Genomic DNA, 23,024 nt, shown 5'->3' on the forward strand with positions numbered 1-23,024 from the left:
AAATTGAACTTTAGAAAAAGTGCTTGAAATTTCAAAAGGAAAAAAGGGAAAGATATATCCCTTATGAGCAATAATGAAGTAGGCCACATTATCACACTTAGCGGTATCTAAAAAATGAGTGTCTTAATTTGATGAGTAGAATTTGGTAATTTTCGAAAGCATTTCAAAGCATGAAATGGAAAATTTTTTTCGACTTTGTTATGATTCATCTAAACAGTTTACTCTAAATAATTTTGTAAGATTGATTTATCTCATTTATACTGCATTTCTCTAGTCCTTTTTTTTTTAATTTTAGTATGCAAACATAATTTGGAAAAGCAAATGATTTTCAAACTCTTATATGATTTTTTTAATATATGGACTAATTTTGTCACACTAAAATTCAAAATAGGAGAGGTAAATGTAATATTCAAAGTCTCGGGGAAACCAAGTGAAATTGTCAAAAACCTCAAGGGGAGGTTTCTTGATATTATCCAATTGTAATGTTCATATTTAAATTTCACATTTTTGTGAATGGATTGGTTGATAAAGTATAAACATGTATGTAAGACAAGTTTAGCTTTCATTTCAATATGATTTTTGTGCATATAAATTCTTTGGAAAGAAAGAGGTGACAAGAACTTTGTTCTGTTTTCCTCATGTCACGTGTGGCGGTTGCTGAGATCATAATAAAGTTTCTTTTATTTCCCTTTTAATTCATATTTAAATTGTACTGTTCATATTTAAATTTCACATATTTGTTAATGGATTGGTTGATAAAGGATAAACATGTATGCAGGACAAGTTTAGCTTTCATTTCAATATGATTTTTGTGCATATAAATTCTTTGGAAAGAAAGAGGTGACAAGAACTTTGTTCTGTTTTCCTCATGTCACGTGTGGCGGTTGCTGAGATCATAATAAAGTTTCTTTTATTTCCCTTTTATTTCATATTTAAATTGTACTGTTCATATTTAAATTTCACATATTTGTTAATGGATTGGTTGATAAAGGATAAACATGTATGCAGGACAAGTTTAGCTTTCATTTCAATATGATTTTTGTACATATAAATTCTCTTGAAAGAAAGAGGTGACAAGCACTTTGTTCTGTTTTCCTCATGTCATGTGTGGTGGTTGCTGAGATCATAATGAAGTTTCTTTTATTTCCCTTTTAGTACCAATCCAACGACATTACATGTTTGGATTCAAAACGAACTATGGAGTCGACTTTGGTACATAAGTCAATTTTATTGACTCACAACTAGCGTACATACATGTACATATACATATATATATATATATACACACACACATAGTGTATATGTATGTATATATGCATACATGTACACATGTATGAGTATACATTTTTCTCAAACAAATGAAATAATGGAAAAAAATTTTATGCTATATTTTACCTATATCGAATTAACTCTACACATCTCATAAGTCTTGTTTTGAATGTTTTACTCAAATTATACTATTGTTGCCCTCTCAAACATGTATAAAACTTATATGTTGTGCCCTCTCTCTCTCTCTCTCTCTCTCTCTCTTTTTTTAAGGATTAGTACAATGTAAACAATAGCATCCGATAACAAAATAAATTACAATTAAAAAATAAAGATAAAAGAAAGTATAATCCCATTAGCATTTTACTTGTATTACATCAAATTGAAATAATTAGGGGTATTAATTAACATAACTTATAGAAGTTACATAGATGATAAAAATAGAGTACTAACTTTTGGGTCTTTGTATTTTTTTTTTTGAAGTATCTGGGTTTTCGGACTGATAATATCTATTGACCCAACTAATCCTCTGCGGATCGGGAGAGGCTGCCCAGCTTTTTCACCAACCGCTTTACCCGGGATTCGAACCTTTGCGGAGGTACTTCCCCAACTGGGGTACTACCACCAGCTCTAGCCCTGGGGGGGCTAACTTTAAATCTTGTAATTTGGTCCAATATATTTTCCTTTTTAATCAAATGTTTTTGTTAAATTTCTTTTGATTTGGGTATCATTTATTGGTTACTATGAAATTTTTTATTGATATTTTTATAGTTCATAGTCAATTTAATTTTTAGTATTCATTTTAGACTGTCTCTATTATTAAAAATATTTAAATGCTAGTTATCTTCTTGTAATTTTTGAACTTTGAATTTTTGTACGTTTGGTGGCTTGCCTCCTCAACTATAAGACTCTGGTTCTGTTCATATGTATAATGCATACGATGAATGATCTAAGTTTTTTCATAACAAAAGATTTTCAAAACATTTAATAAGTATCATATATAGTTACTAGAATATTCTTTAGGCAGAAGAGGTTTTGATCCTGTGATTAAAGTTGAGAGACAAAGACTTGAGGTTTTGGATTCATATTCTTCTCCTCCTTCCCGTTTTTTAAATCTTGTACTTCTTCCGTTAGGAAAAAAAATAAAAAAAAATTACTAGATTATTCATCACCGCTATCTCCAAAATAGGCTGTCCATTGGCCTGTCCCTCGTAATCCTGACGATTACTACGGTGAGCATTTTGAACTTTATCGTGATTGTAATGATAATATCGTACCAGATGTTATGTAGGGAGTCGTGATTCATATATGAGGTTAAACAAGGAGTTTCATAGTTGGCTTAGAAAAGATTATTAAACAAAAACCCTTAATCAAGAGCGTTCTTCGTGCAATTACCTGAACACAAAATAAGAAAAAAAAATTACATAGGGATATATTATGAAAGTCATGAACCACATGAGAGAGTTTGTTTTTAATTTACACTTTCGGGCTCATATTTGCATTGTACCTGTATAAAATGAACTCATTAAAGAAATGATCATTACAAATTCTAGAACTGGGTGAAACATATTATTTGATTTGATCTTTTACATGCCTATTTTATCAATCATGGAAGTGAATGTCATTCAATTTTCAAAATAGATTTAGATACATCTATATCTTTTAAACTTATAGTTTGGCTAACGAGTATCCATTCGACACTCAATAAGAAGGGATTCAAGTGTTAATTTTAGAAAAAGTATGGTTAATTTGAAAAAGCATTACAATTCAAGGGATCCAATAAATGTGAGTCTATATTTACATGGTAATTTAGACGTGTTTCAAGTGTTTTAACAAATATCCTACTGGCACTCCTCACTGGAAAAATTTTATTTATATGTAGGATTCTACATTTGCTCCGAAATGACTCGCATCTTATTATTGAACTATTTAAAACATACAATTCAAAGATTAGGTTATAATATGAACTATTTTGTTTTAGATAATGCAGAATTAAGATTCTGCGATTAGATCATCGCCATTAAGGAGTAAATGAAAATCATCCAGACACGCAGTAATTCTTGGCAAATAATTTGACGCAAACATAAGGCATATATATAACAAAAAATTTAATAATATATGCTCGGATGCTCAGGCTACAACCATGCAATTAATTACTCTTACGAAAAAAAAGAAAAAGAAAGCATGTTGTTGTTTTGTCAGAGCCGCAAGCTTTGACTTGTGGCATAATTTTTTCATTTCCTTCTCATCCCACATCGGAGCCTGCTGAAGAGAAGCCGGCTACTCGAGGCCTATAAATAGAAGGGTCCATTGAAGGATTTAATTTGCACCACTCAAGAGAGTTATATGGGCTATTAGCTTCTTGAGTCATATAGCCCATTTAGTTAAATATTTTAGGCTCTCTTGTTTTGAGTTTAGGAATATTTTCTAAACTCTTTTGTAAGTGCCTATTGGCCTAGGAACCACTTTCCTACGGCTTTTGTATTTCTTCTTCATAGTAGAAATATTGCTCCTCCCTCGCCCGTGGACGTAGGTCAATTTGACCGAACCACGTAAATCTTCTGTGTCTTTTATTTGCTTTGTTATCCGTCTTTATATGGTCGGTTTTACCGCCTAATTATTATATGGCTGGTATCTACCGCCTATCTATTATATGGTCGGTTATACCGCCTACTTTGTGCTAACTTGAATTTGTCTACTTCCTGACCCGATCCTAACAAACTGGTATCAGAGCTGGTTGTTATATTTTGCAAGACAGGTTCATCTGGTGGGGCCCGTTCATCTGGTGGGGTCCGTCCATCCTGTGGGGCCCACTAATCCTGTGGGGTTCGTTTATCCGTGGGGCCCGCTCACCTTGTGGGGTCCGTTCATTCCCGTGGGGCCCGCTTATCTCGTGGGGTCCGCTCACCCTGTGGGGCCCGCTTACGAGACTTGCATATTTGTTTGGCCAGTTTTTTTGAGACAAACTTCAGGTTACAGATTTTGTGGCAACAATGACGATAACAAAGACGGTTGTCGAGAAATTCGACAGGAATGTCAACTTCGGCATGTGGCAGCTCAAGATGGAGGCCATTCTTGTTCAAGACGGAGTTGATTTGGCAATTCAAGGAATTGAGAAAAAGCCAGAAGATGTGACAGATGCAAATTTTGCTGAGATGGATAAGAAGGCAAGATCCAGTATTATCCTAAATCTCTCCGATGAGGTATTGCGTGAGGTAGCAACGGAGACTTCGGCCAAGGCTATGTGGGATAAATTGAAAGCCTTGTATATGAAGAAGACAGTCGAGAATCGACTATATTTGAAGCAGAGTTTGTACATGCTTCGGATGTCTGAAGGTACATCTATACTCTCCCATCTTGATAAATTTGATTCCATTATTATGGATTTGGAGAATATAGATTCGAAAAATGATGTTGAAGATCAAGCCCTATTACTTTTGTGTTCCCTTCCCCAATCCTTTAAGTATTTTCGTGATACTATGATATATGGAAAGGAAACAATTTCGTATCGGGAAATTAAATCTGCATTAAAATCTAAAGAGCAGATAGATAGGGATATTACTGGGGAAACTAGTGGGAGTCAAGCTGATGGCTTGTTTGTTCGGGGTAGATCTGAAAAGAGAAACACAGAAAATAGAAATAGATCCAAATCCAGACATAAAAATGTGGTGTGCAATTATTGTAAAAAGAAGGGCCATGTTATCTCTGATTGCTTTAAATTGAAAAATAAAGAAAAGCAAAAGGGAAAATTTGTTGAGAGAAATACTGAATCCGCTGAAGCTAGTATAGCAGCTGATGAGAATGATGGAACCATTTTCTGTGCAACGGAAAATAATTTTAGGTCTAACAATGAGTGGATTTTAGATTCGGGTTGTTCATATCATATGTGTCCCAATAAGGACTGGTTTTCAACATATGAATCAACTGAAGGTGGAGTTGTCTTAATGGGCAACAACGCTGTTTGTAAAGTTGTTGGCAAAGGCACAATCCGGATTAAAATGTACGATGGTATTGTGAGGACGCTCACAAATGTTAGACATGTTCCAGATTTGAAGAAAAATCTCATCTCTTTAGGCACTCTTGAGTCTATCGGGTGCAGGTATTCAGGTGGAGACGGAGTTCTTAAAATCACTCGAGGAGCTCTTGTTGTTATGAAGGCACACAGATCTGGTACTTTGTATATTTTGCAGGGATCTACTGTGACAGGTGCTGCTGCTGTTTCAACATCATCTTTGTCAGATACTGACATCACCAAATTATGGCATATGCGTTTGGGGCATATGAGCGAAAAAGGCTTGGGCATACTGAGCAAAAGAGGACTTCTGTGTGGACAAAGTACCGGTCCATTGGAATTCTGTGAACATTGTATTTTTGGGAAGCAGAAAAGAGTCAGCTTCAGTTCACCAGCAATTCACAAGACAAAAGGTACTCTTGATTACATTCATTCAGATCTATGGGGTCCTTCTCGTGCTCCTTCTAAAGGTGGTGCCAGGTACATGTTGACTTTCATTGATGACTATTCAAGGAAAGTTTGGGTCTATTTTCTTAAACACAAAAATGATGTTTTCCTAACTTTCAAGCAATGGAAAGTTTTGATGGAGAAACAAACAGGAAAACATGTTAAGCGGTTGAGAACAGATAATGGCATGGAATTTTGTGGAGGTGAATTTAATGAATTTTGCAAAAATGAAGGAATTGTTCGGCATCACACCGTCAGGATGACGCCTCAACAAAATGGTGTGGCCGAACGTATGAACAGAACGCTTTTGGAGAGAGCAAGATGTATGATCTCCAATGCAGGGTTGACAAACGACTTTTGGGCAGAGGCGATCAATATGGCCTGTTATATTGTCAACCGTTCTCCTTCTGCATCTCTTGATTTCAAAACTCCTGAGGAAGTTTGGTCAGGTACTCCTGCTGATTACTCCAATTTAAAAGTTTTTGGGTGTCCAGCATACATGCACGTGAATGATGGAAAATTGGAGCCTAGGGCTAAAAAGTGCATTTTTCTTGGGTATGCTTCTGGGGTGAAAGGATACAGATTATGGTATCCTGATCCCAAATCCCCAAAATTTGTAATCAGTAGAGATGTTACTTTTGATGAATTGTCTATGTTATCTTCCAAGAAGGAGTCTTCTAGTCCTTGTACTATTGATAGTACACAGAAGCAAGTGGAGCTTGATATTGGCAGTTCTGGTCCTTCTCAATCCAAATCTTCTATTCAGCAAGTGCCAGTAGATGCACCTGAATCTACTGTTGAAGATAGTTCAGAAGAAGATGAGTATTCCATAGCCAGAGATAGAGCAAGGAGAGAAATTCGACCACCACAAAGATATGCAAATTTAGTTGCATATGCTTTGTCTGTTGCAGAAGAAACTGATGCAGTTGGTGAGCCTTCCACCTATTTAGAAGCAGTTTCTTGTGATGATTCTGCAAAGTGGTTGATTGCGATGAATGAAGAAATTGAATCTCTTCATCAGAATGAAACTTGGGTTCTTGTAAAGCCGCCGTCAGCTAAGAAAATTGTTGGTTGCAAGTGGGTCTTCAAGAAAAAGAAAGGTATTCCAGGGGTTGAAAATGCAAGGTATAAAGCACGATTAGTTGCAAAGGGCTATAGTCAGGTACAAGGTGTTGATTTTAATGATATATTCTCACCTGTTGTTAAACATAGCTCTATTCGTGTTTTGCTTGCTTTAGTTGCCATGTATAATTTGGAGTTAGAACAGCTCGACGTTAAGACAGCTTTCTTACATGGCGAACTTGAAGAACAAATTTATATGAGACAACCCCAGGGTTTTGAAATTGAAGGTAAGGAAGACCATGTTTGCTTGTTGAAGAAATCCTTATATGGATTGAAGCAGTCTCCAAGACAATGGTATAAAAGGTTTGATTCCTTTATGTTGGGTCATGGTTATTTGAGGAGCATGTATGATAGCTGTGTTTACTTCCGGAAGTTAAATGATGGTTCTTTCATTTATTTGCTGCTTTATATTGATGACATGCTCATTGCTGCCAAGAATTTGTCAGAAATTCACACCTTGAAACTGCAGTTAAATAGTGAATTTGAAATGAAAGATTTGGGAGCAGCTAAGAAAATTCTTGGCATGGATATCAATCGAGATCGAGGAGTAGGAAAGTTATTTTTGACCCAGAAAAATTACCTTGAGAAAGTCTTGGAGCGTTTTGGCATGAAAGATGCTAAACCAGTATCTACTCCTCTTGCTAGCCATTTTCGGCTATCTGCTGCTCAATCACCAAAATCAGATGAAGAGGAAGATTATATGGCACGGGTTCCTTATTCCAGTGCAGTCGGCAGTATTATGTATGCAATGGTTTGTACTCGTCCAGATATTGCACAAGCAGTCAGTGTTGTTAGCAGATATATGTCTTGCCCTGGTAAAACACATTGGCAGGCTGTGAAGTGGATTCTCAGATACTTGCGAGGTACTTCAAATGTATGTTTGGAGTTTGGAAGAAATAATAACACTTTGGTTGGTTTTGTAGACTCAGACTACGCTGGGGATCTTGACAGGAGAAGATCACTTTCAGGCTATGTATTTTGCATTGGCAGTTGTGCTGTTAGTTGGAAAGTTACTCTACAATCTGTCGTAGCTTTGTCTACTACTGAAGCAGAATATATGGCTGTGACCGAGGCAATCAAAGAAGCCTTGTGGTTGAAGAGTTTATTTAGCGAGTTAAGTCTATATCAAGGTGTTACTGATATTCACTGTGATAGTCAAAGTGCCATACACTTGACTAAAGATCAGATGTATCATGAGAGGACAAAACATATTGATGTGAAGTATCACTTCATTCGGGATATCGTTGCTGAGGGAAAAGTCCTTATTCAGAAAATCAATACTAAGGACAATCCAGCCGATTTGTTTACGAAACCTCTTCCAATTTACAAGTTCAAACAGTGCTTGGACTTGATTGGTGTTCGCTTGTGATTTAAGCCCATTGGGGCTTATGTGAAGAAGGTGGAGCAATTTTTACTATTGTCGATGATAGAATTCAAAATTATGCCAAGGTGGAGATTTGTTGTTTTGTCAGAGCCGCAAGCTTTGACTTGTGGCATAATTTTTTCATTTCCTTCTCATCCCACATCGGAGCCTGCTGAAGAGAAGCCGGCTACTCGAGGCCTATAAATAGAAGGGTCCATTGAAGGATTTAATTTGCACCACTCAAGAGAGTTATATGGGCTATTAGCTTCTTGAGTCATATAGCCCATTTAGTTAAATATTTTAGGCTCTCTTGTTTTGAGTTTAGGAATATTTTCTAAACTCTTTTGTAAGTGCCTATTGGCCTAGGAACCACTTTCCTACGGCTTTTGTATTTCTTCTTCATAGTAGAAATATTGCTCCTCCCTCGCCCGTGGACGTAGGTCAATTTGACCGAACCACGTAAATCTTCTGTGTCTTTTATTTGCTTTGTTATCCGTCTTTATATGGTCGGTTTTACCGCCTAATTATTATATGGCTGGTATCTACCGCCTATCTATTATATGGTCGGTTATACCGCCTACTTTGTGCTAACTTGAATTTGTCTACTTCCTGGCCCGATCCTAACACATGTGATGATAACTCTAGCCTTAAACTAGTATAATGTGTGTATGCAAGTTACCATGTTTTGTAAGATATATTCCACTTTGAACTTTTAGATTATAAACACCTTTCTACTTTAGATACTTAGCCCCTAAATTATGAAATTTATCTTATTTTAGTCCTTAAATTTCAATTCTAGACACTTTATCCTTTAAAATATGAAATCTACTCTACGGAATTGTCAAAACTAATGAAATAGTAGTCAAATGTTGTTCAAAATTTAAAGATTAGTTTAGGGTGCATTCTATACTTTGGATGGTAAAGTGTTCAAAATTGAAATTTAAGAACTAAAATAAGATGCATTTCGTACTTTAGGATGTATTGTTTCCAAATTTAAACTTTAACGACTAAAGTGGAATAACCTCTATAGTTTAAAAACACATTAAGTTATTACTAGAAGAAGAATAATTTACTTGGTGAGGCAGCCTGACGAGTCGACACATGCATGGATGTCTTCCGCTCCATTCTTCACCTTCTGCGCTCCATCAAAGGAACCTCTCTCTTGACAATGGAGGGCAGAAGGCTCCTTTTGAAGCGCTGATATCAATCGTCGTTGTCTCGTGTACTCCTTGTACATTTTAATAGAACTCAATCATTGTTCCTTTAGTCACATTTGCTATATATAAAATGCCAAAACTTCTTAGGATTTTCAGAGAAAAGCTCTAAGCAGCCGGAGTTGACCAGCAAGATAGCCTTCCTACTTCCCCTTGACCACTAGCTTCACATATCTTCCTCAAGATTTGATGGACAATTCAGTCGGTTCATGGTTCTCTGAGCTGGTAAGAATTGTGTTTTTAAGAATTGCGTTTTTCCTAATCAGTTAAATCGCTAGCTATTTGAACATTATTCACTGTTTCTTGAAGCTGAGTCAATACCATCTCTTATAGATGAAAGAAAGAATCTATCCTAAGCAGTAGTCTTTGAACTCATAAGCACCATGAATACTAACAAGTTTATACGTTCGCCTGGACTCTGATGCCATACATGCACGTAGAGGGAGAATATCATTTATTAAGAACCATGCTAATGATTTATCCGTTTGCTATTGTTGTTTATTATTTTCACTAATATATATCAATCATGCAAGGGATCGAAGATGATAATCACCACATCTTTTGTGATGTTTTAAGTAAACGTAAGCCTTAAATTTACATATTTCATATTCTCCTCAACTGTTTTTAGATTTTTGTTTCATTTTTTTTTCGAGTAAACCTAAGTGCTCTGTTAAATTCTTTCATTTTCCCGTGCAAGTAGAGAACCAGCATCTCACATACGTTTCTTTATTGACTTGTTAATTTTTGGTGGTACAAAGCATCCCTTCATCCTTAGCAAGCTGTCAATGGAAGATTAAGAAACAAAGAAACGTAAAAAGGAATAACGGCATAAGAAGTAGCCTTCATTACTTCCTCAACATGTTTTGGTTACCGGAAGAAAACAAGTTTACTTCGATATAGTTGTTGATCCTTAGAAATTTCTGATTGATGTATGGTTGATCCGTATCCTATTATTCAAATCCATTTTAAAAAGATAGATTACTCAACGGACAAATCACACACAAAATTTTAGTCTTACTTTTGTAAAATCCAATTTGCTATTGCTTAGGATGCAAAATTTAGTCTTGCAAAAGTTCAAAGGCTCCATTGATTACTGAAAAAATGATTATGGTGCATCCCATTAATTCCTATTTCAACACAGGGGATGGATGATCCACATTTCGATGAGCAATGTGATATCATGGACTTTTTCGATGAAGAGTTATCTGCTGCACTAGGAGAAGATTTGCAAAACACTTTGTCCCAAGAAGACAATACATATTCCTCCCAGGAAGTTCCATTTCCCCATTGCGGGTTTCCTGAAATTAACCTTAAAAATACATATTCCTCCACCTTAATTCCAAGAAATAGTTCCACAACCAATTTATCTGCACTTTCAGCCATGGAAGCTCCTCTAGTTAGTACTGAAATACCAACAAAGCAGAAAATTCTAAGAGCTCTACTTCGTCCATTAATCTTAATCAACCTTGCTGCTCCCCAATGGTTCTAACTTTTGGAAATTGTCAACAAGTAACACTAGGAAGTTTTAGTCCCGAGGGTGATACAATGTCTGAGGTTTTATTATCCCAAGAATCCCATATGAATCTTAAGGATGCAATTATTAAAGATACTCGAAAGAAAAAGAAAAAGAAAACTGCCCGTCGCGTGAGGCCAGCATCGCAAACTTATGATCACATAGTAGCTGAAAGAAAGCGAAGGGAGCAGATCAGCCAGCGTTTTGTGGCTCTCTCAGCCTTAGTCCCTGGCCTGAAGAAGGTATCTAGTATTTTTTTTCTTTTTATTTAACGTCTATCCCAACATTTTTGTTCCATTATCTTGATGATAGAAAAGTTTGATGAGACTTTAAAAATTGTGATGTCATGCCTCATGTCACACGCGACTAATTAAAGTAATCACTGTACTAGACAATAATATCTCGTGGGCACTGATAAAAATTTTTGCTCCAATGTCTTTTTGCCTAAAGCTAAAGAGGTCAAAGTTGAAGCGAATTTATCATTGGTCAATATAAAATGCAGAGTTTTTTGTTCTGATTCCCATTAATATAAAGGAATGTATAATGTAAGCTTGTATGTGCAATTGCTCTATCCTCAAAATAGAACCATTCAATCAAATTGGTTTAGCTAGTTTTTAGGCTACACTGCAGATGAGTTCAATTCCTATACTAACTTCGGTAGGGACGAAAAACTTTCTCATCCTATTTTCTTTACGGCTTCAGATGTTTTCCACATGGTTTGTCTGATGATGAGATCTTAATTTCTTGCAGATGGATAAAAATTCTGTTCTTGGAGATGCAATCAACTACTTAAAACATCTTCAGGAGCGAGTGCAGACGCTCGAGGAACAAGCTGCCAACCAACGCAGGGAATCTTCCGTGCTTATGAGGCGATCACAGCTCTTAATCGAAGATGAAGGATCATCAGATGAGATGGGCTGCACCGATGAGCAGATTCTACCTGAAATTGAAGCTAAAGTATGCAATAAGAATATTCTTCTGCGAATCCACTGCAAAAATCACAGAGGGTTGCTGGTAAAAATACTGTCTGAAATTGAAAAGCGCAATCTCTCTGTTGTCAATACAAATGTTGCACCTTTTGGAAGTTTGGCTCTTGATATTTCCATTATTGCTGAGGTGAGCTTTATCCAGTCTAATCTTATTAATTGGGAATACTGCGTTCTTATTTGTTTCTTTTGAACTAATGATCCCTTATAAAACTTTGTTTCAGATGGACAAAGAATTCAACCTCACAATGCAGGAACTAGTGAGAAGGCTTCGATCTGCTCTCCGGCAAGTTCAACAGTCTGATTGAATGCAGAATCATCTCCAATTCTGATGGTGTAGGACTAGGAGTGGCTGCCTGGTTTATCTAATGAAATTGCAATGGACTGAAGAGTGAAGCCCAGTGGTTAAGGACTGAAAGAATGGTCACGAAGCCAGACTAGTGACCAGAATGCCAATCATTCTTGTATTGTCAATAGGATAACTTTTGGCAACATTAGACTAAAATTTGCACCCACGAGGGTCTCGTGGGCCTTTGATTGCTTCTGTGGATTTTGTTTTCTTGTATGTTCATTATATCAATGTCCGGCATGATGAGGAGCTTTCACCTACAGTGGTATAGTATAATATACAATGGCTTGGTCCTCAAATATTCCTTCAACTGGGGACCATTATTTAGCTTGTCATTTTATGGGCATGATGAAGCCTTAACCGCTAAAGAATACTCAAATTAACACTCTACCATTTTTTTTTCTTTAAAGTGATCAAATATCTCATAAAAGCATAGTGTAGAAGTTGCATTTTGTTAGCTTTTGCAATTAATCTTTCTTTTTACAGTTAGTTTTGGGGTTAATTAAGTTCAACAGGACTTTATTACATCATTTACTATATACTTCACGTTTATGTAACCTCTATCTGACTGTTGGGAAATTTTCATCTACCATGTTTAGGACTAATTTAGGAAGAAAAGAAGTGATGAAATTCAAGTGGGTAAGCTAAGTGTACAACAGTTCGATGCACACGCTGTAATTGGTTTGTGTAACATGTGATGATCAGTTTCTTAAATGCTGCTTATGTATGCAAATTGACTAAACTATCAATCAAAAGCAAAAGGTAGTCCATCATATTGCAAACCACTGGAACCTTAAGAAAAGCAATTGAACTTCTGCAATAGATGGGACTCGTTAAAATCAGTAATTGAGGAATGTTTTAGTAAAATATTGGTGCATGAGAGTGAAGTAGCATCTGAAGAGCACGATCCAAGTGTAACTATAGAAACCTTTCGCCTTTTCCTGCATTTGTTTGAGGTTAACTACTGAAAAACCCGAGATAAGCAATTGAACACCTCCAAACAATAGGGCTAATCAAAATTAGTAATTGAGGCATGTTTAAGACAACATTAATGCGTCAGAGGTGAAATATCATTTGAACCTTGGTTCGAAGACTTGGCCGAGTCGTCTCGGTCTCGGCCCAGTCCGATACGATATCGTGACGAAAAGATACTAAAATACTTGACTCGCCGAAAAATAGGTCGAGACGTCATCACGACGGGTTGAAACAGCCCAGTCACATCGAGTCACTCCGAGTTATCCCGAGTCAAGTTGAATTCAACAAAAAACCTTTAACAAAAAAAGGATTAAAAAGGGGAAATTCGGGGACCTCTCTACCGCCTGTGTCAATCTCCTGTCAAGTATGCTAATACTGATGCTCCTTTATACAGGGAAAGAAATGCGACTGATGGGCACATCATAAAAGACTTCGTGGGGCCTTCTTTAGATTAATCATAGTGGTTTCCTATTCTATTACCAGACATAATTGGGAGAAGCACTAGGACCGCAGCTCAATTACATCGACCCTTGGAGTAAAAACTATAGCTAGATCCCAACACATGAGAAGGAGAAGTCAATATCAAAATCATTCATTGGAAAATAGAAACAAATTTGTCAAAGTACTGATCATGTGAAAAGATGCGTTTATATTATTCCAACTTGGTTCAAGTATATGTACCTTCACTTTATTTTTCTTTTCTTTCAAAGGCTATCACTTCCAACTTTCTTTTCCAAAGTTATCACTTTATTTTTCTTTCAAAACTGGCAGGCATCCAAGGTGATAGAATAAGTGAGAGGAGAAATGCCCAAAAATGAACTGGAAGACCACCCCAGTCATGGTACTCTTCTTACGAACTCTTATGCCACGGTGGGATCCGCCTGGAGTTTTGTTCTTCAAATAGGATGTCCATAATGCGGCTGCCATTCTTATATCGGTTTTGCTTGGCTTTTTCCTGCAACTTTCTGGAGCTTTGACACTTTTGTACGAAACTCTTTAAATAAAAGACTAGACTAGTAATTTTATGTGTCGGCGCAAGAGTCCACAGATTTAAAATTTTTATGCTTTCTCTCATCTCTGTTCTTATTTGCACTACAAGAATTTTGGTCATCAGTGATAACTACTTTTCGTCACAAATAATAAAAAAGTCGTCACTGATGACCATTATTGACAACATTTCAGTTGTCGCAAGGTCGTCATTGAATCTCCGTCGGTAAAAGTATACAGTGACGACTTTAAAGTCGTCAGTAAATAGAACCTTTTTTATGACAATCTATGTTGTCAGTAAAAGATGAAATTATACAGTGACGACTTTAGAGTCGTTAGTGAATGAAACTTTTTATGACAACATATGTCATCAGTAAAAGCTATAAATTTAGTGACAACACCTTCTCTTGTCAGTGATGCAAGTGATGCATGAAGGGACGATAGTGAGGGCATAGGAGAATTAGTGACGACTTTTGTTGTCGATAGTGAGGGCATAGGGGAATTAGTGACGACTTTTGTTGTCGATAGTGAGGGCATAGAGGAATTATTGACGACTTTGTTGTCAATAAACCCCTGATCAACTGTGGCAACATTCCCTTATCAATAGACAGTTTTGATTGAGTGACAATAACAATTGTCAATAAAGACATCCTGCCTAGAAAAATACTACTCATTTACAACACCTTACACATGACTTTCCTACTACAATAATATCTAAAAAATGAAAATATCAGCAATGTTTAATAAATAACAAATGTAGGCACCGTTACAATAGAATATGCCAAAATAATATATTAAATATTCAAATGTCATAAATAAGTGCAACATCATAGTACAAATAGTTTCATAAGTTTGAGTAGAACAAATACTACTCATATTAGTCAAGGCTGCACTAAAAAACATATTCCAAGTCCCAAAACATTTCCTGCGCTTCTGAAACATTTTCTAAACTTAAGACAGCACTATAACCACAGTTTTTGAGCCGACATGTAAGCCGTACTGCTAATCTTCTTCGAAACCTCCAAAATGAGCAATATATCTGCAATAAAGTAGTAAAGTTATTAGTAAAGTTATCAGGTGACAAAAGCAAAACAGTCTCTAATTGCTAAATAAACAACAAAAGTAACAAGCATTCACTAATCTGATACCACCGTAATGAATGCAGCAATTGCAGCAGAAATAGAGTGATAAGGGGGAGAGAAACTAGACTTGAGAAAGAAGAAAGAGAGATATTATTCAAAATGATTTTTCCATGTTGCCCAATCTAGATTTCTGCATTCTTATACAGCTCAAGAATAACAAAATAACTACTTGATTGTTGACTCAGCACAACAGTCTAACTAACAAGGAAGATTCCCTTTAACTACTTGAAGGAAATACATTTCGCATGTACTATACTGGTATTCTTCAGGTGAAATACTATACTAGAAATACATTAATTCTTCAAGTTGAAACTGACAATCCACTGCAGAGAGACCAAACAGTACTATACTGGTATTAAAGGCTAGACGGACACAAATTAATGGAAGGGGAGAAGATGGAGAAGGGGAGAGTATGTGTAACAGGTGAGCAAGGAGGACTAGGTAGGTAGGTGGCAGTTCTTCTCATGGCTGGTAAGACATAACAAAACTGTTTACCCCAATGAAGAAAAAGCAATCTTTAGAACTGAAGTCTGTAGAGCTGAATCGGATTCCACCCTGCATGCCATTCGGAGGATTGTAAATGGATTGGTGGTCTGTGGACAAAAAAAAATTAGTGCACAGGAGTGTGTGTAGGAGGAAAGAGTTGGTGGATTGGATTGATGATCCGAATTTGATTGCTGAAGACATCGGTGGGGTAGAAAAATCTTGTTTCTGCAAATTTTGCCTGGATGTCAAGAAATGATATGTTTTTGCTACAATGGATGGAAACAGGGAAAAACTGGGAACTGTGATAATTGCAGGCCTTATCTACTACACAAGATGCCGTGGTTGACTACCAAAGAACGAGGAGTGTTAACGGTTGTAAAGAGGAGGTTTGTCACAAATGAAGACCAATTTTGGCATTAGCAATGTTTCTTTAATCTGTCAAAATACTATCAAAGATGAATAAATCTTCTGTTTTGCTCGTCCATCACTACTATACTACCACTCTGCTATACAAGAGGAATATTCCTTTTAGAATAGTCACGTAATCAAATCAGTAATCTTACAATACAAGTCAGCGATTGATAAAATGTTCACGTAATCAAATGCAGTATTCTCCCAACCCAACACAAGTCGGAGATTGATTAAATTGTTCACTTAACACTTGGGACTGTATATCTTGTTCCGTCAAAAGTTTTTAGCTAACTCATTGGCCATGAAAAGTTTTTAGCTAACTCATTGGCCAAATGACAATAATAATCTTTTCTATTCTTTAGCCCTTCTGTGCTCCTCAAATTAATATCATGAAACAGAAACACTATTGAAGCTTTTTTTTTTTTGTGTAATGTTATTGTTTCATGATAACAAAGCTATGATAAAGCCACAAATGTACTCCCAGGATCAAAACACCATCTGATTAGAACCTTGTGTTGACAGAAGTAATTCTTAAATGTCCCTCCTCAGTCTTGATATTACAAGTTAATATTGTCACCTACCAATAACTAATTTGCAATAACTTATGTTAACTTTAAACCATAGCAGCCATTATATCTATTTAGACAAGTATATATAGTTGAAAATTGCTTACCAATCAGTTCGTTCAGATGTGCCTTCATCGTCTTACTTGTTGGCTTGCAGCTGTGCTTTCAAAGATTTAAGGAGATCTTGCATTTCACTTTGTTGGTTCTGCATTTCACTTTGCTGGTTCACAAGCTTCTCCATAAGTTGTTGTTGAGATTGGACCGTTGTTTCCAACTCAGCTGAGCGCTTCTCTGCTTGTTCTGCTCTTTTCTTAAAATCATCTATCTCTGCAAGCTTTTGGGCAATTATTCCAGCTTTGGAGGGACCACGGCCATGTACGTATCCGGTTACACGTCCAGTTACTTCAATGGAAATGTCTTCTTCAGTCCTATTTGCACCACTGGATTCAGATTCCAACTTTTTCTCCTTCATCATGCTCTGTCACAAAGGTAAATTCTGAAGTTAGACTTTCATAAGAGTTGTACAACAATATTAGAGTACCAATTCCATTTTTCTTACTAAGTTCATAGCAGATGTTTCGTCAACCATTGCATTCTTCTTCTTGCTGTAATGGGTGATGTCATAAAGTTCTATTGGTCCAACTTCCCTCCCTTCTTGTGCTTCCTGTTACAATAAGAAGTTAAATAACCTGCCTAAACAATCCAAAAGACATGTCTTCAAGATAATCAAATACCCGGTCAGCTTTATGACGAAGAAAGGATTTTGTTCCAGCTGTATGAGCAGTTTTTTGCTTTGATCTATTGATCTTGTTCCTCTCACTTATCTTCTGCACTTATCAAGTTCAGCCGTGATCAAAATTTAACACACAAAAAACATGAGAAAGAACAATAGTAAATGATCAAAAGTCGGCCTCTATACCATAAAATTTAGACTACAGAAATAGTCACAAAGGTAAATCCAATCAGATTCTTCAACATATTGTGAACGATTTGCAAGTGCTTCCTCTTTTGTACTAAATTTCTTGAAAATCTTGTGAAAATTGTATCGTCGACTTCTGTACTGTGTATTTAACTGCTTAAGAAGTGCTGGCTTAACATGTTCTCCTTCTTTTACCATTTTTCTGCTTTCCATTTGCCATATTTACGAATGACACAACTTGCCTCTGAGATGTACTGTTGTGCCCCTCCTCCAATTACTCTTCCACTAACTTCAGAGACCTGGACTTTTACCTTTTTGCCGGCCTTCTTTTCCTTGGACAGTGCAATATTGCGAGTATATCCTCTTTTCCTAGTTACATTGATACTACCTACCCAAAACATAGTACACAGTTATGAATGTGAGTGGAAAAATCTGAAATGAAATTAGCTGTGTAATATAAATTACAAGTAAATCTCATATACCGGTATCATTCTGTTGAACATCATTGCTCTCATTATTCCGGTCACTTCCACAACCAATGGACTGGTTAGATCCGACTTGTACTGAAGTAGGAGTAGTATTTTGCTGGTTAGATCCAACAATTGCAGCTCAAACCCAAACAGATTCAGCAGCCAAACCGACATTAACTTTCATAAACTCATAATCAAAATGCCATGTTGTACATACAAGAGGATAAGAGCTAACAAAGTGAAAGTTTGCAAATTCTAATTCATTCAAAAGGTCTTCACCAGTTCTGAATTTACCTATGGGAGTTCACTTAACAAGTTAACACTCACACTTGGTCGGCATTATGAAAAGGAAAACAGCAGTGAAAGTCTTGTTTCATGGTAAAGCAAGTCAAAATCTCTCAAACGGGCTCTTAAGCAAAACTCCGCAGAAACGTAAGAAAATAGTTACTTAAACAAGTGAACGAACAGGAGCACAACAGAAGGTAGCAGGCTTACTGATTGCTGTTTTAAATCGTAGCATACTCATATATGAGATTATTATCAAACAACAAACCAACCAAAAAGGAAATTCAAACCATTCCAGAAACTTCAACAATTCAAAAGATCAAAATTTTTATTGCTGCAATAGAGAATAGGGCTCTAATCTGTCTACATTGCTGCAGCAGGACAAGGAGCACCGTCCTTGTTGCAGCAACTCTCAGCTACTGGAATTGCTCGCATAACAGCGAGGGAATGGGAAAAGAGGACAGTGTGCCTTTAGTTCAAGGCTAATGACTTTCTAAACACAGCCCTGATAGTTGATATGTTCATAGTATCCCACTCCAGTTGCAAACGAAAACAAGATTATCAAATGAAACCACAACTTTAGCAATCCCAGAAAGAAAAGACTGCTGCAACAAGCCGATAACTTCGAGCTTGTCGCAGCGCATCCTTCGATTGGACTCCAAAGGCCCTAACAGACCCAGGTTATGCAAATAAGGACCAAAGATGTAGTCTTTGGCTTACCAGATTGGAGAAAGTTAAAACCTTTGGATCAAACAACAAACACAGCATCACATCAAACGCTATCTCAGCGACCGAAAGGCCAAAAAAGATTAAAAAAAAAAGTACCGGAAACAGTTGCAACAAGCAAAAGGTTTCATCTTGTTGCAGGGGTTCTAACAAAACCATTAATCACTACCACAAGTAAAGGAATGGAACATTGAAACAGGAAATTTATGTGATTTTTCTGATTTTGGCCTGTCAAAACATAAGAGGGCAACCATAAACATCCAACGAAAGACCTCATGGGTTCATCATAGACTGTACCAAGAACCTTAAAATCATAAGTATGGCAAGGCTACCTCGTCATCGTCAAACAGATAGATAAGAAGTAACATACCTGGACAGCAAAAAGGAAGCGGATTGGAAAGATCTTTAGCGGACAGAGTTGCCCTTCAACGATGATGGAAACCGATGATGGAAAGCGATGGTTTTCTCCTTCACTCGCTGCTTTCCCTTTCCTTTTGCTTAGAATTTCTCAGCCTTACTCTCGGCTCTCTCGGTTTCTCTTCTCAGTTTTTCCTTCTTGTTTCAGTCTTTTTCCTCTCAGCTCCAACACCTTGCTCCCCTGTGCTTCCTCGACATAAATAGAGGGGGCAAAAGATTGGAAAAAAAAAGGAGAAAAGCAAATGTAGTAGGGATTTGGAAAAATTGGGGAAAATGTAGTAGAATATTAGGGATTTGGAAAAATTGGGGAAAATGTATAGGAAGCTCTGTTTCAGCTCAGTGCAGAAGCTTGTTTGTGTTTCAGACCAAGTGTTCCGTTGCTTTTGTTTTCAGAATGTGTTCCACTGCTTTGGTCTTTGCTTTGCTTTGGATATTGTTTTTGTTGCGCGGCACTTTCCTATGATTTGATCAAAATTTTGACTTCACTCATTTTCCCCCCATTTGATACCAAAAATCATGTTTTTTTCTGGATTTGTAATATGGTTTGAACCATAGATTTTAATCCTATAGTATTATTCTTTATTTTTTAGCAAAAAATAAAAATTTTCATCAACATAGGTGGCAAAATTTGTTAATTTCATATAATTGAAAATGTACTTTTATAATTTGCTAACATTTTATACTAATTTCTTATAATTGCAGCACTAAAGAACATCATGTAATTCAAAATAATTAAACTCAAATTATATCGTTATAACATAGTTTCAATAAAAATAATCATTTTCCCAACATTTGAGACCAATCATCATGCTTTTTTTTTATTTTTAATTTGGTTTGAAGCATAGATTTTATTGCTATAGTATTATTCTTTATTTTTTAGTACAAAAACACAAATTTTCATCAATATAGGTGGCAAAATTTGTTAATTACATATAAGTGAAAATATACTTTTATAATTTGCAAATATTTTAGCCCTGCAATTTTTTATAATTGCAGCACTAAAGTACATCATTAATTGAAAATAACAAAAGTCAAATTCTATGGTTATAACAAACTTTCATTAAAAATAATCAAATGCTATTAATAAGACATTATTGTTAAGTCAAAATCAAAGAAAATTTAGTGATGACATAATGTTATCACTAATTTATTCAAGATTATAATGACAAGAAAAGTCGTTAGGAATTAAATTGCTAGTTTTTAATATTGTCAATTGCTAGTTTTTAATACTTTTGTGAAAATATTGATAATGGTTGACAAAATTTTGTTACGTACATTACTGCAAGTGATAAATGTACTTTTGTTTTTTTTTCAAACATTTATTTTAATGTTTAATTTTGTTTAAAACTATTATACTAGTATAGATTTGCAAGACAAAACTTAAGTTCTCAATAGTTAAAAAATTCATTACAAAGAAAACACAAAGTAGTAGTTGCAAAATGTGTATAAATTACAGATATTTTAATGTGTATAAAATACAGTTTATTTTAATGTTTAATTTTGTTTGAAACTATTTTACTAGTATAGATTTGCAAGACATAGATTTATGGGTAATTTTTTTTTTTTGCTTTCACATATTTAATTTATGTTAAATACAAAACCTACCAATTTCCCTCTCATAAAAATATTAGTGCAACACTTTTTGAATTTTACTTACAAACATTTATGTATTTAACATAAATTAAATGATTAAGAGTGAAATGCCCATAAAGAGCAGAATATTTGTTCATGTAATGAAGGAAACCCACAAAGAGTTGGTACTTTATGGGCCATTTCTTTTTTTAAAAAATTTTAATTTATATTGAAAAGATAACCTACCAGTTTTCGTTTTGTAAGAAATCAGTGTAACACTTTTTGAATTTTACTTACAAACATTTATAAATTTATCATAAATTATATGTTTGAGAGTAAAATGCCTATAAAAAGTTGGTACTTTAAATAGATAATGCTCATTTGCCCATAAACTACACTCCCTGAAGGCTATTTTGTTAATTACTTTGTAGTACTTTGTTATTCCTTTGCTAATACTACTTGGCATGTAGTACAAAGGATAAATCTGGCATAAATTTCTTATTCCATTGATAAAAAGACCTGCCTCCTTATAACTATTGTAATGAAAGATATATCTTTAGAGTTTATAACAAATTATTACTTAAGTTTGAGAAAATTATAAAATATTTATGCATAGTTTATCAAGATACCATTCGCAATTTCCTAATAAAAAAATAGGGGCTAAATTGTAAAAGCTAGGGTGCCATAATAGAAATAATAAAATTGGTGTATTACACATGGGTGTCAAATTGCAAAAGTTAGAGTGCCATAGTAGAATTAATGAAATTAGTGAATTACATATGGGGCTAAATTACAAAAGTTAGGGAGTAATAATAGAATTAAAGAAATCGGTGTATTACATATGGGGCTAAATTGTAAAAGTTAAGGTATCATAATGGAATTTTTTACAACATTTGGGGCTAAATCGCAAAAGTTAGGGTGGCACAGTAGAATTAATGAAAGTGACTTAGAAATAAGTACTTTAAACAGTGACGATTAATTCTTGTCACTAAATCTGCATCGGTAGAGTGACAGTGACGATATTAGAAGTTATCACTATATAAATCATTTTAGTGACAACTTTTTCAAGGTCGTCACTGAAGACTTAGTTCCTTTGAGCAATTATGACAACTTTCCTTGTCGTCACTAAACAACCACGTTTTGTGACGACTTTTTTCGTCACTAAAAATGTAGTCACTAATGACCATATTTCTTGCGGTGTAGTTTGTGACGAAAATAACGGGTCGTCACTAAACATTTAGTTGCTTTGATGCAATTGTGACAACTTTAGGTGTCGCGACTAAAGAAGCTCTTTTTGTGACGACTTATTGTCATCACTACAAAAATGTTGTCACTAATACCTTTTTTTTTAGTGATCAGTGACGACAACAAAAAGTCGTCAGTAAATAGGCCAAGCAATAGTGATGATGTTCTTAATGTTGTCACTATTGTGTGTTCTAAACACTCCCGCGCTCTTGCTAAATCTTGGCGGGAATTTACTAGTGACGACTAAGTCGTCACAAATAAGTTGGCTCCCTTTAGAGGTTTGTGACGAGTTAGAAAGTTGTCAATAAAGGATCCACTTTTGTGACAACTTTTTTTCGTCACAGAGAAAAGTTGTCACTGATGACCAATTTTCTTGTAGTGTTGGATGTTCTTAGGGAAACTAGATAGTACCTAACATAGGAGGAATCAACTCCGATCAAGCTTCTCTTTCCTATCAGAAATAGCTAGTCGACAACTTTAGTTGCAGCAACGGCCCTTTCATTGCCCTCCCTTGGCCTTTCCTTTGAAATAAGGACTTTTCCCGTGAGTCA

The 23,024-nt window shown here is 35.6% G+C and overlaps 1 protein-coding gene across 1 annotated transcript; it reads left to right on the forward strand.

The window, feature by feature from the left end:
- Nucleotides 1-10,954: 10,954 nt before the first annotated feature.
- On the forward strand, nucleotides 10,955-12,599 carry LOC113723713 (transcription factor bHLH25-like). Its single transcript, XM_072076313.1, has 3 exons — nucleotides 10,955-11,179; nucleotides 11,688-12,053; nucleotides 12,148-12,599. Exons 1-3 carry the CDS (start codon nucleotides 10,970-10,972, stop codon nucleotides 12,229-12,231), a joined length of 660 nt encoding a protein of 219 aa, XP_071932414.1. The 5' UTR covers nucleotides 10,955-10,969; the 3' UTR covers nucleotides 12,232-12,599.
- The last annotated feature ends 10,425 nt before the right edge of the window (nucleotides 12,600-23,024 follow it).

The sequence above is a fragment of the Coffea arabica genome, chromosome 2c (assembly GCF_036785885.1).
Source record: "Coffea arabica cultivar ET-39 chromosome 2c, Coffea Arabica ET-39 HiFi, whole genome shotgun sequence".
Lineage (NCBI taxonomy): Eukaryota > Viridiplantae > Streptophyta > Magnoliopsida > Gentianales > Rubiaceae > Coffea > Coffea arabica.

Excerpts from the sequence above, each read along its gene's own strand:
- LOC113723713 (XM_072076313.1), top strand. The coding sequence starts at position 10,970 with ATGTCTGAGGTTTTATTATCCCAAGAATCCCATATGAATCTTAAGGAT. Across the intron at positions 11,180-11,687 it reads TAGTCCCTGGCCTGAAGAAG|ATGGATAAAAATTCTGTTCT; the intron begins GTATCTAGTATT and ends AATTTCTTGCAG. Across the intron at positions 12,054-12,147 it reads ATATTTCCATTATTGCTGAG|ATGGACAAAGAATTCAACCT; the intron begins GTGAGCTTTATC and ends ACTTTGTTTCAG.